General features: G+C 35.2%; 2 protein-coding genes across 7 annotated transcripts; one reads left to right on the forward strand and one right to left on the reverse strand.

Moving 5' to 3' along the window:
- Positions 1–25: 25 nt before the first annotated feature.
- LOC143348655 (dipeptidase 1) lies at positions 26–10572 on the forward strand. Of its 5 annotated transcripts, none has more exons than XM_076779207.1 (11): positions 26–134; positions 3335–3488; positions 4656–4818; positions 6430–6713; positions 6946–7003; positions 7074–7250; positions 7338–7428; positions 7570–7645; positions 7732–7879; positions 10156–10271; positions 10352–10572. In XM_076779207.1, exons 1-11 carry the CDS (start codon positions 98–100, stop codon positions 10377–10379), a joined length of 1332 nt encoding a protein of 443 aa, XP_076635322.1. In that variant the 5' UTR covers positions 26–97; the 3' UTR covers positions 10380–10572. The 5 variants fall into 5 exon arrangements, with proteins under 5 accessions (XP_076635322.1, XP_076635325.1, XP_076635323.1 ...); XM_076779210.1 differs by lacking the exon at positions 26–134 and adding an exon at positions 1314–1576 and having other exon boundaries at positions 10352–10571; XM_076779208.1 differs by lacking the exon at positions 26–134 and adding an exon at positions 1314–1547 and having other exon boundaries at positions 10352–10571.
- Positions 10573–10795: 223 nt separating this feature from the next.
- LOC143348656 (ornithine decarboxylase 2-like) lies at positions 10796–15747 on the reverse strand. Of its 2 annotated transcripts, XM_076779213.1 has the most exons (8): positions 15605–15747; positions 15165–15398; positions 14528–14604; positions 14275–14447; positions 12564–12864; positions 11259–11498; positions 10974–11182; positions 10797–10913 (listed from the first exon to the last, which is right to left on the reverse strand). In XM_076779213.1, exons 2-8 carry the CDS (start codon positions 15346–15348, stop codon positions 10862–10864), a joined length of 1236 nt encoding a protein of 411 aa, XP_076635328.1. In that variant the 5' UTR covers positions 15349–15398; positions 15605–15747; the 3' UTR covers positions 10797–10861. The 2 variants fall into 2 exon arrangements, with proteins under 2 accessions (XP_076635329.1, XP_076635328.1); XM_076779214.1 differs by lacking the exon at positions 11259–11498 and having other exon boundaries at positions 10796–10913.
- Positions 15748–15973: the final 226 nt, after the last annotated feature.

A 15973-nucleotide genomic window follows, 5' to 3' on the forward strand; every position in this document is an offset into this window, starting at 1 on the left:
CATGAAAAATTCACGATGAAGGCATAATTACGCGAGTTATCATCGGGAAACGAGAGTGAACAGTGGCATCGGAAGAACGTTCTGTTCTGCATTAGGAATGGGCGAATCGATTATCACACGATCGAAATGGAACGGTTCGACGTCTGTTATAATATCGCTTAAACTAATTATCGTAGTCGCGGTAGATTCAAATGTTACCTCTCTCTAAATTTCACCATGGTTCAAGGTCTTGTTTGCGTTTAATGAAAAAAACATGAAAATTGTACTAAATCATTGAAACTCTATAATGGGGGATTTTAGAGGCCAAAATAAGACGAAAATCAAGAATACCAATTTGTTGATAGAGGCTTCGTTAAAAAGTTATTAACGTTTACAGTTCCGCCCGTATTGAATTTTTTTCTCGAAAGTGCATAGGATTTTGGGAGTATGTGTAATGACTAAAAATGATTGTAATTGACCCCCGCAACCGAAAATAATTTTTCCAGAACGATTTCAAATTTTTTTTTTCCGTCGAAAAATTTCATGACTTTTCGAATTTTTTTCTCGAAAGTGCGTAGGATTTCGGGGGTATGTGTAATGACCAAAAATGATTGTAATCGACTCTTGCAACCGGAAATAATTTTTCCGGATCGATTTAAAGTTTTTGAATTTAATTGTTAATAACATTTTAACGAAGCCTCCATCAACTAATTGGTATTCTTGATTTTCGTCTTATTTTGGCCTCTAGGATCCCCCATTAAAATTTTTCCCAGAGGCAGCCGAACACCCTGTATAGTGTAATGTTTCTTTATTTGATACATAACAACAGTACAAAAGAACCTTTAGTAGTAATCAGTAAATTAAATAAAATTTGAGGTTGCGTATGAGACTTAGCTGTCAGTAAGAATCCTACACTGTTGGTGACATTGGAAACTCGGTGAATTCCCAATTGTTCTTTGTGTAACAATGCTTTGCAACGATTGAATCTAGCTGATTTAGCAGCATTCTGATTGTTATGTGCGTTGTTCTGCCAAAAAGTCAACAAAAAAGACTTAAAATGCGACAAACTACAGTATCGTTTCAATAATTTAGCACAATTTTCATGTTTTAACTGATAGTCACTGTATCTTTCCTGAGAATAACACCACGAATTAAAAAAATAAATTGAATATAGTTTTTCGAAACGTATTATGAAAAAGTATAGGATACGTATCGTGCAAATTGAAAGTTTTCGAAATGAGAATATTTACTTCGTGATCGATTTCAAGCTGTATTTACAATTGACAAATGCCTGGATGGACTATTCTCTAGATTTGAGATTTTCAATCGTATGTAAATATTGTATTATTGTGTAAACACATGAAATTTTTAGATTTGTATAATTAATTTCGTGGTAAAAGTTTTGATATTGACGGTTACGTGAGTTCGTATGGGCCTTTGTGCGTGAGAAGTATATGTATAATAGCGGTGTTATTCTTCAAAAGAGTTGCTGGGGAGTCAGTTGGTTGCGAGAGTTCATTGAGAGTGTAACGAAACGAGTTTTACGAGTTAAGTGAGAGAAACGAGCTGTGCGTAATGTGACAGAATAATATAATTTGTACGAGTTCGTGAACTTTGCAATAGTACCTTGCAAAATTCATCGAAAACCTCTCAGTTGTAGAACATATACTACATAGTATACATACAGCGACTGTGTCACGTTATCTGTGACATTTAGAAAGTATATCATAGACTTTCTCGCTCTGCTGTAGCCAATTAAATGCGAAATATAAACATATGTTCGCGTACAAGTATTAATTTAATAATTACCGTGGTCAGTGCTGCACTGCGGTTATGTATCAGATAATAACGTTCTTTTTATGTAAAATAATTACATGTATTCAGATATTGTTATATTTGCTAAAAAAACAAAAACTTTGTAAGCACATAAACATGAATTTATCGAATACTTGTAACGACGTTTGTTTTCTATGTATAATAGCATTTCGAAATTGTAATATATTGTACGGTCCCATTAGATCTCGAAATTGATTACAGCATTCTTTCTATTATCAATGTAGATTAATTCATCCTTATCGATAGGATTAACGAAGTTTTTAATTGACAATAGATATTTTTAAATTATCTTATGCAAACAATCATGAATATTATAAAATTCATCGTGGAAAGATTAAATACAATCTTTTCCCGGTTCGACGTAATTTTTTTCCCCCCCCAAAAATAACATCAATGCTCCAATATACAGAGTGTTCGGCCACCCCTGGGAAAAATTTTAATGGGAGATTCCAGAGGCCAAAATAAGACGAAAATCATGAATACTAATTTGTTGATGGAGGCTTCGTTAAAAAGTTATTAACAATTAAATTAAAAAATTTCAAATCGTTCTGAAAAAATTATTTTCGGTTGCGGGGGTCAATTACAATCATTTTTGGTGAATAGACATACCAATGAAATTGTATCCATTTTCTAGAAAAAAATTCGAGAAGGTGTGAAATTTTTCGACGGAAAAAAAAAATTTCAAATCGTTTTGGAAAAATTATTTTCGGTTGCGGGGGTCAATTACAATCATTTGTTATCATTACACGTAGCCTCGAAATCCTACGCACTTTCGAGAAAAAAATTCCTTACTGAAAATCTAATCAGATGCCTAAATTCGACGAAAAAAAAAATTTCAAATTGTTCTGAAAAAATTATTTTCGGTTGGGAGGGTCAATTACAATCATTTTTGGTGAATAAACATACCCTCGAAATCCAGCGCATTTTCGAGAAAAAAATTCAGTACGAGTGGAACTTTAAACGTTAACAACTTTTTAACAAAGCCTCCATCAACAAATTGGTATTCTTGATTTTCGTCTTATTTTGGCCTCTAGAATCTCCCATTTAGATTTTTCCCAGGGGTGGCCGAACACCCTGTACAGTAAAAGTCACCATACCAAATATAATGATTTTGAAAACAGAGATCGATACACATACGTACGTATACACATCCATACATGCGGAACTTAGTAACCGTTACTTTGCACTGCTGTTTACTTCAGTTTATTTAGAGCAGTCGCAACAATTAAGGAACGCAAAAGAGCTAGAGATGTTGATCGAGCAACAGCGACACTTTCATTTTTTTGTAACGGCCAGGAAAGTAATAAAATTATCTTTTTCTCGTTCGCGTGTATACGAACGACCGAAGGCAAATTTTCCAACGAACTAACGCCGCGCGTGATTGATTGAAATCGATGAGACGTCGGAAGATAAGAAATTGATTCGCAAATTGCGCCTTTCTGCTTGCCCTATAAAACCACTGTCCAGCGAGAGTTCACGTCAGTGCTAATGATATAGCTGCCACTGAATCTTTTTTCAGCCTTCGTAGCAAAGTGTTGTACCGGGAAGATGGTGTACGTGAACATTGCGGCATGCGTGTCGATATTGCTGCTTGTAATTGGCCTGTCCGTAGGACTTAGCGTTAACACCTTCAAAGGAAGCGACGTCCTCGACTCGGTACCGCTGATCGATGGGTAAGTATCCATATTAACGCGATGAATCGATAAATAATAGTCGAGTCCAATCAGAGAAAATAATACTAAAAATTGGAGAAAATTTCTTTTCAATTTAAATTTTATTACGTAACGTTATCGAGAATCCTGCCCCCTCGCTAATTGTTGATTATTTAGTATCCACACCAACGCGATGAATCGATAAATAATAGTCGAGTCAAATCAGAGACAGAAAAATACTAAAAATCGGTGAAAATTCCTTTTCAGTTTAAATTTTATTACGTAACGTTATCGAGAATCCTACCCCTTCGCTAATTGTTGATTACTTAAGGGGGGAACCTCATGTTAATGGCCTGTTTTTCAAGAATTTTCTGTGAAAAATGTGATGCATAGATTGACTTAAAATTTGAGGTATCATTTATTAATATTAAATGTGATCTGAAATCAAAAATGATCTGAAACAAAAATATTAAAATGGATTCTTTAGTTTATGGAAGAACGCTCAGCATGACGTTCTTCTTTTATTAAAATTTGCAAAATTGCAAAAATGGCGAGGTTTTGAAGAAAAGAAGGATTTTTTTTTATGAACAATTGTTAATATCAGTGTTTTAAATAAAAAAATAAAAAATCGAAGCTCGTCATGCTGAGGCCAATTATTTATAGAATATTTGTGCCAAGTTTCATAAAGATTGAGTGATTAGTTTTTGAGCTATGTTGCACGGCGTGCGAAAAACGCATTTGAAGTTTGAGTAACAGAAAAATCGTGAAAAATTCGTAATTTATTTTAATTTACCGTGGTTTTTTACTAATCTATGACTCCAGGGCCATAAAACAGATCTTCCTCTTCTTCGAAAAGTTGTGATTTAGCCATTTTTTGTTCTTTTAGAGAAGCGTGAGCCTCTTTTGTGCAGTGAAGACTGCGGCGATCGCAGTATGTCTTCCTACGCACGTTTAATGGCTAATTCAGTTCGCGAACGATCAATTATAGTGTTTATTACTGACTGTATTAGATAATTTAAGCTTTACAATATTTATCGTATGTTTACCGAAGATTATCCAAGGCACGGATTAACTAACGTTGAACGATAAAAATCTGTTACTATCGAGTTAATGAGTATTTGGTATCGCTGATGATAAAACATTGCCCTTATACCGCATTTAGATAATTGTTTTCTCTCCTTGTTTCAGACACAATGATCTACCATACAATTTGTATTCGAAGTTGAATAATAAGTTGCAAGAATTCAATTTCGAGAAGAACCTCAGCAACGATACGACGTGGGGGAAAAGCATCTGTGATTCCTGTTTTACGGATCTTCCTCGTTTGAGGAAGGGAAAAGTGGGCGGGCAAGTGAGTCAGAAATCTGCACATACGATAAACCGACAATATCTATGAATTCCTTTATATTAATCGCGCTGAAAACCAATTAATTAATCGAACTTTTTACAAACTGGATAGTTTTATATAGATTTTAAAAGTATATAAATTTACAAAGAAGAATCGTCATACGTACAAAATCGTACTAAATAAATATAATAATAACAATACGTCCTTATTGCACACCACGGGTACGTGTGAAAATTATATTATTTTTACGAATAAATATCTCATAGTATTCACGTTAAACAAATATCAATCGTTTAAAACAAAGGAAATTACGTTGGAAAATACTTTTGTGACTTATTATACAGAGTGTTCGGCCACACCTGGGAAAAATTTTAATGGAGGATTCTAGAGGCCAAAATGAGACGAAAATCAAGAATACCAATTTGTTGATGGAGGCTTCGTTAAAAAGTTATTAACAATTAAATTCAAATATTTCAAATCGTACTGGAAAAATTATTTTCGACTGCGGGGGTCAATTACAATCATTTTTGGTGAATACACATACTCCTGAAATCCTACCCATTTTCTAGAAAAAAATTCGAAAAGGTGTGAAATTTTTCGACGGAAAAAAAAAATTTCAAATCGTTTTGGAAAAATTATTTTCGATTGCAGGGGTCAATTACAATCATTTTTGGTCAATAGACATACCCCCGAAATCCTATCCACTTTCGAGAAAAAAATTCCTTACCGAAAATCTAATTTCTGGCCAGAAATGTCTGCCCGAATTTTCATGCGAATCTTTAAAACGGCATAACTTCTGAACGGATTGGACGATTTTAATATTTAAAAAAGCAAACTACGCGTATTTTGATGGAGAATATGTAGAAATTCTAAAAATATTCGAAAAGTTGGTCCTTGACACCGCAAAATGAGAAAAACCCCATAAAAATGGTCCAATATTCAAACAGCCATAACTCCTACAATTATGAATATATTTCAATGAAACTTTTTTCTGAAGTAGAGCTGATGGGTACCTACAGAAAAGTATTAGACAACTTTTCTGTAGGGCGTCAAACAAAAATACTAAAAATAAAAAACGAATTTTTAAGAAAAATCGACAGAGGGTAGGTGTCTAAATTTTTCGACAAAAAAAAAATTTCAAATCGTTCTAAAAAAATATTTTTGGCTGTAGGGGTCAATTACAATCATTTTTGGTGAATAGACATACCCCCGAAATCCTACCCAGTTTCGAGAAAAAAATGTAGTATGGGGGGAACTTAAAACGTTAACAACTTTTTAACAAAATCTCCATCAACAAATTGGTATTCTTGATTTTCGTCTTATTTTGGTCTTTAGAATCCCCCATTAAAATTTTTCCCAGGGATGGCCGAACACTCTGTATATAATTAATAAAACTTTTCTAACGAAAAATAAACGCATTATTCTAATTTTGTTCTACCATTTGTCGTATATACAAACTCGTATTAAAATTCGAGTCGCGTTTCGTAAGTTGTACGTTAAATGTTAATCAACCGGTGGAAAATTTTGAAATTTCTCGTTTCGAATCCCCATTTTATTCAAATACTTTTCTCCACATCGATGTAATAACGTTCGTTAAATGTTACGAATTTTTAGTTCTGGGTCGCGTACGTTTCGTGCAACTCTCAATTCAAAGACGCGGTGCAATTGACGTTGCGGCAAATCGACGTCATCCAAAGGCTGGTCGCTAAATACCCGAATGATTTGCAATTTGTCACCGAGGCCGAAAACATCGAGGCTGCGTTCAGAAATGGAAAAATCGCCTCGATGATAGGCGTCGAGGGAGGTCACTCCATTGATTCCAGCTTGGCGGTACTCCGGCTCTATTATCAACTCGGTGTACGCTATCTTACGTTGACACATTCGTGCAACACGCCATGGTACGTTAAACGATTACCGAACGACCGGAATGTTTCAATTTTAAGCGATTAGTTTTGTCCCATAAAAACGAAAGAAAAAAATAAATAAACGAAATTCTTTCGATTTAAAAAACAAGCGTCTCGCGAAATTAATACGTCCCGTTATCGTTCAAAGTTCTCCGTTCGATTTTCAGTAACCTAATTACGGAAAAACCGAAACTAGTAACCTATGAATATTAATAAATTGTTTCAGGGCTGACGCGTCGCCAGTTGGTCAGAACTCTGTCCACAATCTCACGGATTTCGGAGCCGTAGGTTGAGATTTTAAAATTCTCTGTTATATCGCGTTCGTTGCATAAATATTCGTATGTTTAAATGCAGGTGATCGTCGATGAAATGAATCGACTGGGAATGTTGGTCGATTTATCCCACGTGTCGCACAACGTTATGAGAGAAGTACTTGCAGTAACGAAGGCTCCAGTTATGTTCTCTCACTCGTCATCGTTCAGCGTTTGCAATAACTACCGTAACGTTCCCGACGACGTATTGCACTCAGTTGTAAGATTCTTTTTCTGTTTTCGACGTTTACGTAAGACAGACATAATTACGTTTGACGACGAGACATAATTTCGAGCACATTTTCAGAAAAAGAACAACGGCGTCGTGATGGTGAACTTTTACTCGGGCTTCGTAAATTGCAACGCCACCAAAAACGCAACGATGCAAGACGTGATCGGTACGATCAGGATAATTATCACTTTAATATTTAACTTATTTAACTTGATATTAACTTGATAATTTTACTCGACGCCACGCATTCGTTTACGAATGTTTATTGTATACCGACGAATGACTCTTTCTCGTTTTCGTTCTGTAGATCACATAAATCACATTCGCAATCTTATCGGAGCTGACCACGTTGGTATAGGCGCTGATTACGATGGCGTGGAGACGTGAGTAATGCATCGACCGTCGTACGCGCGAAACATTTGTTTAAAAATGAGAAAAATTTAACGAAAAATTTACCAAAATGTGTCAGGATGCCCGATGGTTTGGACGACGTTTCCACGTACCCAGATTTATTCGATCGCCTCTACGAAAGCGAAGTGGAGCCACGATGGACTAAGGAGGAACTCGAGAAACTGGCTGGCAAGAATTTGATCCGCGTGTTCAAAGCTGTAGAAGCGGTAATTGAACAAAATTAATAATAATAATACGAGGGTTGTTCAATAAGTCCTTAGAAAACGATAGAAAAACAAATTATTTTAGGTAGATTTCTTCGTTATTTTTCGACATAATCTCCTTTTAGCTCTATACACTTTCCCAAGCGTTCCTCCAACTTTTTTTAGCCATCTAAAAAGTGAGATTTCGGAAGGTCCTCAAAAAAATAGGCATCAGTTTGGGCGGTATTCTCCTTGTTTGACGTAAACCGTTGTCCACCGAGCCATTTTTTTAATTTTGGTGTGGCGCTACTGCTTTTGGGCATTAAAGGAAAAAGGAGCATTCTAGCAGACCCTGTTTTCGATGACTGGGATATTGGGAAGTCAATCGAGGAATGTATACAGGGTGTTCGGCTACCCCTGGGGCATTCTAAAGGCCAAAATAAGACGAAAATCAAGAATACCAATTTGTTGATGCAGGCTTCGTTAAACAGTTATTAACGTTTAAAGTTCCGACCGTACTGAATTTTTTTTCTCGAAAGTGCATAGGATTTCGGGGGTATGTCTATTGACCAAAAATGATTGTAATTGACCCCCGCAACCGAAAATAATTTTTCCAAAACGATTTCGAATTTTTTTTTTTCGTCGAAAAATTTCACACCTTCTTGACTTTTTTTCTACAAAATGGGTAGAATTTCAGGGGTATGTCTATTCACCAAAATGTAATTGACCCCTGCAGCCAAAAATATTTTTTTTAGAACGATTTGAAATTTTTTTTTTTTCGTCGAAAAATTTCACACCTTCTTGAATTTTTTTCTAGAAAATGGGTACGATTTCAGGGGTATGTCTATTCACCAAAAATGATTGTAATTGACCCCTACAGCCAAAAATATTTTTTTAGAACAATTTGAAATTTTTTTTTTTCGTCGAAAAATTTACGCACCTACCCCCTGTCGATTTTTCTTACAAATTCGTTTTTCATTTTTAGTATTTTTGTTTGACGCCCTACAGAAAAGTTGTCTAATACTTTTCTGTAGGTACCCATGAGCTCTACTTCAGAAAAAAGTTTCATTGAAATATATTCACAATTGTGGGAGTTATGACTGTTTGAAAATTGGACCATTTTTATGGGGTTTTTCTCATTTTGCGGTGTCAAGGACCAACTTTTCGAATATTTTTGCGATTTGTACATATTCTACGCCAAAATACGCGTAGTTTGCTTTTTTAAAACTTAAAATCGTCCAATCCGTTCAGAAGTTATGACGTTTTAAAGATTCGCATGAAAATTCTGGCCAGAAATTAGATTTTCGGTAAAGAATTTTTTTCTCGAAAGTGCATAGAATTTCGGGGATATGTCTATTGACCAAAAATGATTGTAATTGACCCCCGCAACCGAAAATAATTTTTCCAAAACGATTTCAAATTTTTTTTTTCCGTCGAAAAATTTCACACCTTCTTGAATTTTTTTCTAGAAAATGGGTAGGATTTCAGGGGTATGTCTATTCACCAAAAATGATTGTAATTGACCCCTGCAGCCAAAAATATTTTTTTTAGAACGATTTGAAATTTTTTTTTTTCGCCGAAAAATTTAGGCACCCCCTGTCGATTTTTCTTAAAAATTCGTTTTCGATTTTTAATAATTTTATTTGACGCCCTACAGAAAAGTTGTCTAATACTTTTTTGTAGGTACCCATGAGCTCTGCTCCAGAAAAAAGTTTCATTGAAATATATTCGCTATTATAGGAGTTATGGCTGTTTGAAAATTGGACGATTTTTATGGAGTTTTTCTCATTTTGCGGTGTCAAGGACCAACTTTTCGAATATTTTTAGAATTTCTACATATTCTCCATCAAAATACGCGTAGTTTGCTTTTTTAAACATTAAAATCGTCCAATCCGTTCATAAATTATGCCGTTTTAAAGATTCGCATGAAAATTCGGGCAGACATTTCTAGCCAGAAATTAGATTTTCGGTAAGGAATTTTTTTCTCGAAAGTGGATAGGATTTCGGGGGTATGTCTATTGACCAAAAATTATTGTAATTGACCCCTGCAACCGAAAATAATTTTTCCAAAACGATTTCGAATTTTTTTTTTCCGTCGAAAAATTTCACACCTTCTTGAATTTTTTTCTAGAAAATGGGTAGGATTTCAGGGGTATGTCTATTCATCAAAAATGATTGTAATTGACCCCCGCAACCGAAAATAATTTTTCCAAACAATTTTCGGTGCTACTAAGGACTTATTGAACGACCCTCGTATAATAGGTCTTGATCATACCAAACTATAACAACTAACTTTTAAGGTCCGAGATTCATTGGCAACTATGTCCCCGCGAGAAGATATCATAGACGGAATGGATTTGTACAATGCAGAATTAGAGAACGGCATGAAACCAGGCTCGTGCAACACTGCAAAAGAGTAAGCGCTACACGTCACGTACACATGAACATCTGACACGTGAATTTTTAATCCTACGTTTCTACTTTTCTTTTACACAGGTGGGACGGAATCGCGAAGAGGCCTTAGCTTCCACGTTTTTCGTGTTTCATGTAAATTGATTCCTATAATCCAGAGAAATACAAAATATTTACTCATTTTTAGTAAATCTATGTACCCTTTCTAATCCGTAATAATTATCTTCCCCGTGAAAATATAAAGAAAAATTTCATTTTTCCACAACGAGTTATTCGTAGAATAACGTAACTACGAAGCGTTTCAAAAACGTTTTATTTTGAAATAAATCCTATGTTAACTTCCAATAAGCAAAGTAATAAAATTAACCGAGCCTCATAATTCAATGTACTATCTTGACGAATGGTGACAAATTGTGAAAGATAACATAGAAATTATCTAAAATGATATCTAAAACTAAATTAGTAGAATTAGTAGTAAATTAGTAGAAACAAACGCATGGTAATATTTTTTAACGCGTCGGTTTAATACTATTTTAATGGAACATAATTTGCACAAATAATATCTTCATAAATATATTACGAAGATAACATTAACTACACGGACTCCTCCGATTCGTGCAACGACTTAATTGCGTTGATAGCTGCCCTGAAAATAAAAAATACACTCGAAGATAATTTACAAATAATTCACGGGACTTTTACTGACCATTTACTTTTCCTTGCGAACGGATACACTACAGGCGGAAGAAAACCATTGAACGGGCAACTGGCGGCTATGCTGTACGCTCCCATATCTCTCCAGATCAGCCAATCGCCGATCTCGAGCTCTGGCAGCAACACATCCTTCAAAATGCAATCCAGGGAGTCGCATGTTGGACCAAAAACGGACGAATTAAATTTCTTGCCCTCCGTTGGCTAAAACAGTGATGAACATTCGCAATAATTAATAACCGTAAACATAACTGGATAATACGTGGATTAATGCTCGTACCGTGTCCAACGGAATCGGAATCCGTGCCTTCAAGTTTAACAGCTCGTCTATGAAAGAAGTATACACCCCGCAATACACATAATACATTCTGGTAATATTTCTTTCCTTGTTCACCGTCTTCTTCGTATGCACGCAAGATACTAATGTAAATGCCGACGACACGTAGTATTGTCCTGGTTCGCTAATAATCTTGATGCTGGGATCGATATCTTCGATGGCGTCGTTAATAACAGTGGCAAACTAAACGCGATGCAATTGTAAAGGAGGATAAAAATGGCTCGAAAATCCAAACACTTTACGAGATACTTCGTAGTTTCTGTTAAGATACGCTCCGAGGCAAAAAGATAGCGCACTTCCAAATTATTGTAATCTTCGTTTATTAAACATTACAAATTCAGCTTTTTGTATGCTTATATTTTCGAACTGCCTTCGAAATGAACCTTCCTTAATCTATCTATTTTTATTTAAAGAAATACAATTATTGACATCATATAGAGGGACAAAATGATAGCACACTTAACGAGAAACTTTAAACATAAAACAATTAATGTATAAGAGTTAATGCTTAATATTTTGTAGAGCCTCCTTTACACCTAATTATTTCAATCGATCTGTTTAGTAAAGATTTCTACAATTGTTTAATAATAATTCTGGGACAAATTTTAATGGGGGATTCTAGAGGGTGAAAATCAAGAATACCAATTTGTTGATGGAGGATTCGTTAAAAAGTTATTAACGTTTAAAATTCCGTCCGTTTTGAATTTTTTTCTCGAAAATGCGCAGGATTTCGGGGGTACGTCTATTGACCAAAAATAATTGTAATTGACCCCCGCAACCAAAAATAATTTTTCCAGAACAATTTGAAATTTTTTAATAACTTTTTAACGAATCTTAGTCGAGATATTGATATTCTTGATTTTCGTCTTATTTTGGCCTCTAGAATCTCCCATTAAATTTTTTTCCTGGGGTGGCCGATCACCCTGCATACATATAAGCATGCGCATAGATGTGAACATATTAAAATATTTATTTTTCTCAGCTTATAATACCAAACGTGAGAAATTATAAGATGTGCTATCTTTTTGTCCTAGAGTGTATTACTTTATCCCAACGGATGTTCAAACGTTTGCACATTTTAACGATCTCTTCCTAACATTTTCCGTTACATTACTAAGTTGTACAGCGATTATAATCGCGCAGTTGTAACTTTAACTTTCATGTCATCGATTAAAGATCGCAGATAGATTTTACCTTTTAAAAAACAAAGAAAATCATTGGTAAATAAAAAGAAACGAACAGACTCACTTCGTCGATTCGGGTGCCAGTCTCGCCGGGAAATCCACCACCGATGTCGATCATCTGGACGTCGCTGCAGCCGATTGTTCTCGCAATGGCGATCAACCTTTTGCACATCGTGATACCTCTGTTATAAGCGTCCATTTCACCGCACGGGCTGCCCACATGAAAGCTGAACCCGTGTAACGTCAACCCGAGGCTTCTCGTCAGCTGTATCAAACGAACAGCCTCCTCGTTCGGATCGCAGCCAAATTTTGTTCCAAAACACACCTGCGTTACCTTGGCGTCGCATCGGATGCGAATCACTATTCTGTTGGCCGTAAGAAACGATAGAAGATTAGCGGAAAATTAGCGTGGTAGAGTACGAGGGTCGCTCAATAAGTCTTCAGAAAATTCAAGACCTCGCGCTCGTAGTATCGAAAATTGTTTGTTTTTAGTAAGCATCATGACACACACACCTGTGCAGTTTCGATGGCCAAAATCATGAAATTAAAGTTCGAATTATTACAACATCTACCGTATTCGCCGAATTTGGTCCACAGTGACTTTTTTTTTATTTCCAATATGGCGTCGCCTTTTGTGCTCGCCACCTCGGTTGCCATACAGGGTGTTCGGCCACCCCAAAAAAAATTTAATAGGAGATTCTAGAGGCCAAAATAAGACGAAAATCAAGAATACCAATTTGTAGATAAAGGCTTCGTTAAGTAGTTATTAACGTTTAAAGTTTCGCCTGTATTGAATTTTTTTCTCGAAAATGCGCAGGATTTTTTAGGTATGTCTATTCACCAAAAATGATTGTAATTGACTCTCGCAATCGAAAATAATTTTTTCAGAATTAATTAAAAATTTTTTTTTTCGCCGAAAAATTTACGCACCTACCCCCTGTCGATTTTTCTTAAAAATTACTTTTTCATTTTTAGTATTTTTGTTTGACGCCCTACAGAAAAGTTGTCTAATACTTTTCTGTAGGTACCCATCAGCTCTACTTCAGAAAAAAGTTTCATTGAAATATATTCACAATTGTCGGAGTTATGGCTGTTTGAAAATTGGACCATTTTTATGGGGTTTTTCTCATTTTGCCGGGTCAAGGACCAACTTTTCGATTATTTTTGCAATTTGTATATATTCTACACTAGAATGCGCGTAGTTTGCTTTTTTAAACATTAAAATCGTCCAATTCGTTCAGAAGTTATGATATTTTAAAGATTCGCATGAAAATTCAGTGAAACATATCGATGGTATGGTCAGACATTATATTTTCGGAAAAGAATTTTTTTCTCGAAAGTGCGTAGGATTTCGAGGGTATGTGTAATGACCAAAAATGATTGTAATTGATCCCCGCAACCAAAAATAATTTTTCCAAAACGATTTGAAATTTTTTTTTTCCGTCGAAAAATTTCACACCTCGAAATCGTGATCGTAATCATAAATGAAAGCAAGATTCTTCTTAACTGTTCGGGTGTCGATTGCTTTCCGTGTAAGAAGTATTGCCCAAATTGAAATTGATTAAGTATTTCTTATGCTCGATCCCAACGCAAATAAAATTTTTTATTCTTTCATTTGAACATGGACATTGAGGAAAATGAATTTTAATAGAGACTTTAAATACTGAAAAACTAGTTTACGAACGAATAAAGGATTGCTATTTGTTATTGGTGAATAACAATTACTGAAAATGGCTCGTAAATAAATAGAATCTTTGATTAGTTACTCTATTTACTTCGCTTCCGGGAAAAGGTCTTTCATCTTCAAAATTTCGCTTTCGCTGTCGACGGTCGTCCTGAGCACGTTCGCCTTCTTAGCAAACCTTATGTGAGAGGGTAATTTCGTTGGATTCGCGAAGATAATCCGTTCCGCGGGCACTCCGTGCTTCATTACCAGCTTTATTTCTTGCTGTTTCGAACAGTGGACGGAAAAGCAGTCATAAATGATCGTCGCTCGAAAATAGAGTAGATAAAAGTAAAGAACGGTACCTCGGAAGCGCAGTCAAAGTTGGCGTTCATAGCAGCCAGGATCTTGATGACTGTTGGGTCCGAGTTGCATTTGACAGCTGCAATTTCAAATAAGTACTTACAATGGGTGTAAAAAGTATTCGTACAATGACTAATTACGACTAATGCGACTAAAATGCTGAATAATAATGTTTGTTAAACAATATTTTTTAAACAAACACGTTACATGTATTCTCCAAAGTCTCTAGTACAACGGTATCAAATAAACAAAAAAAAATATTCGTTGAGAATAGTCGTGTTCCGTAAATTGTAAAATACAATGTAAAGCACACGGAGACCGAGGAATCCCCGAATGAAACACTGTTCGAAGAGAATACAATTTACTGCAAATCAAAGAATAATAATTGTTATGGTTTGGCTAAGGCCACTGTTAACCACGAATGTATTCATGGACTTATTGTTAGTTTAATAATACTTTAAGACTACATGGTATAACTTTTAGAAAATGAAAGAGGCACGTAACATCATCGAGTACAGTGAACGTTCAAGTCGTCGCGCGGGGAAGTCCCATTCGGGTCGGTCTCATAGGTGGCGATACTGCATTCCTGAACAATAATTGAAATAATCAAGGAGAATCAATTTTATAATATATATTTACCATAATGCGGCGTAACTCTCGGCATCTTTGCGATCCAGTTCTGATGTTTCTGTACTATATCGGCGATATCCAGAATATAGAAGGGTTCCTCTTTGTTACCAGTATCGATGATGGTCTTTATTATGTCAATGTCGTTCGCTGTATCCTCGAACAGTTTTACGTCGATTGAATTTAAACCAGACATAATGAATAATTCAAACTGGACACGTTGCGATCTCTGTAGACTGTGGATCACTTAAAAAAGGAAAAATTTCTTTAAATATATATATATACATATGTTTATTAATAATAAGATAATCTTGTTCTAAATGCAATCACAGATCATTATATATGAGTGCATTATGGACACGTGTTTTGTAAATTTAAAAGGAAGATAGTATATTTCAATAAAAACCAATTTTAGACTCGTACGTGTATGAATATATAGCAATGAAAATCACCTCTGAAAGCTAAACAAAGGTTTTAAAACGTTTGCAGAGGATACCACAGGCACGAGTATTATATACGCGTTTGTTACATTATTTTATCAGTCGTAATAACCACAGTACGTTTTCTACTGTTTCAACTTTCATAAATTATTATGCATGCCCGTATGTACTCGTACACAAGTACACCTATGAATTTTTCCTTGCCCGCTATTTTACATGTATGTACTTGCTTCCGATCTTGAACAATAAGTACACGATGGAAACTATCAAACATTAAAATTCTTAACTTATCGTACTCGCCTTGACAAGTTCCCTGAATCATTAATTTTTGTCTTTGGCCAACTGTCATTTGAACTTTTAAAATTGCATATTTGTAACAAT

The sequence above is a fragment of the Colletes latitarsis genome, chromosome 11 (assembly GCF_051014445.1).
Source record: "Colletes latitarsis isolate SP2378_abdomen chromosome 11, iyColLati1, whole genome shotgun sequence".
In the NCBI taxonomy this organism is placed as follows: domain Eukaryota; kingdom Metazoa; phylum Arthropoda; class Insecta; order Hymenoptera; family Colletidae; genus Colletes; species Colletes latitarsis.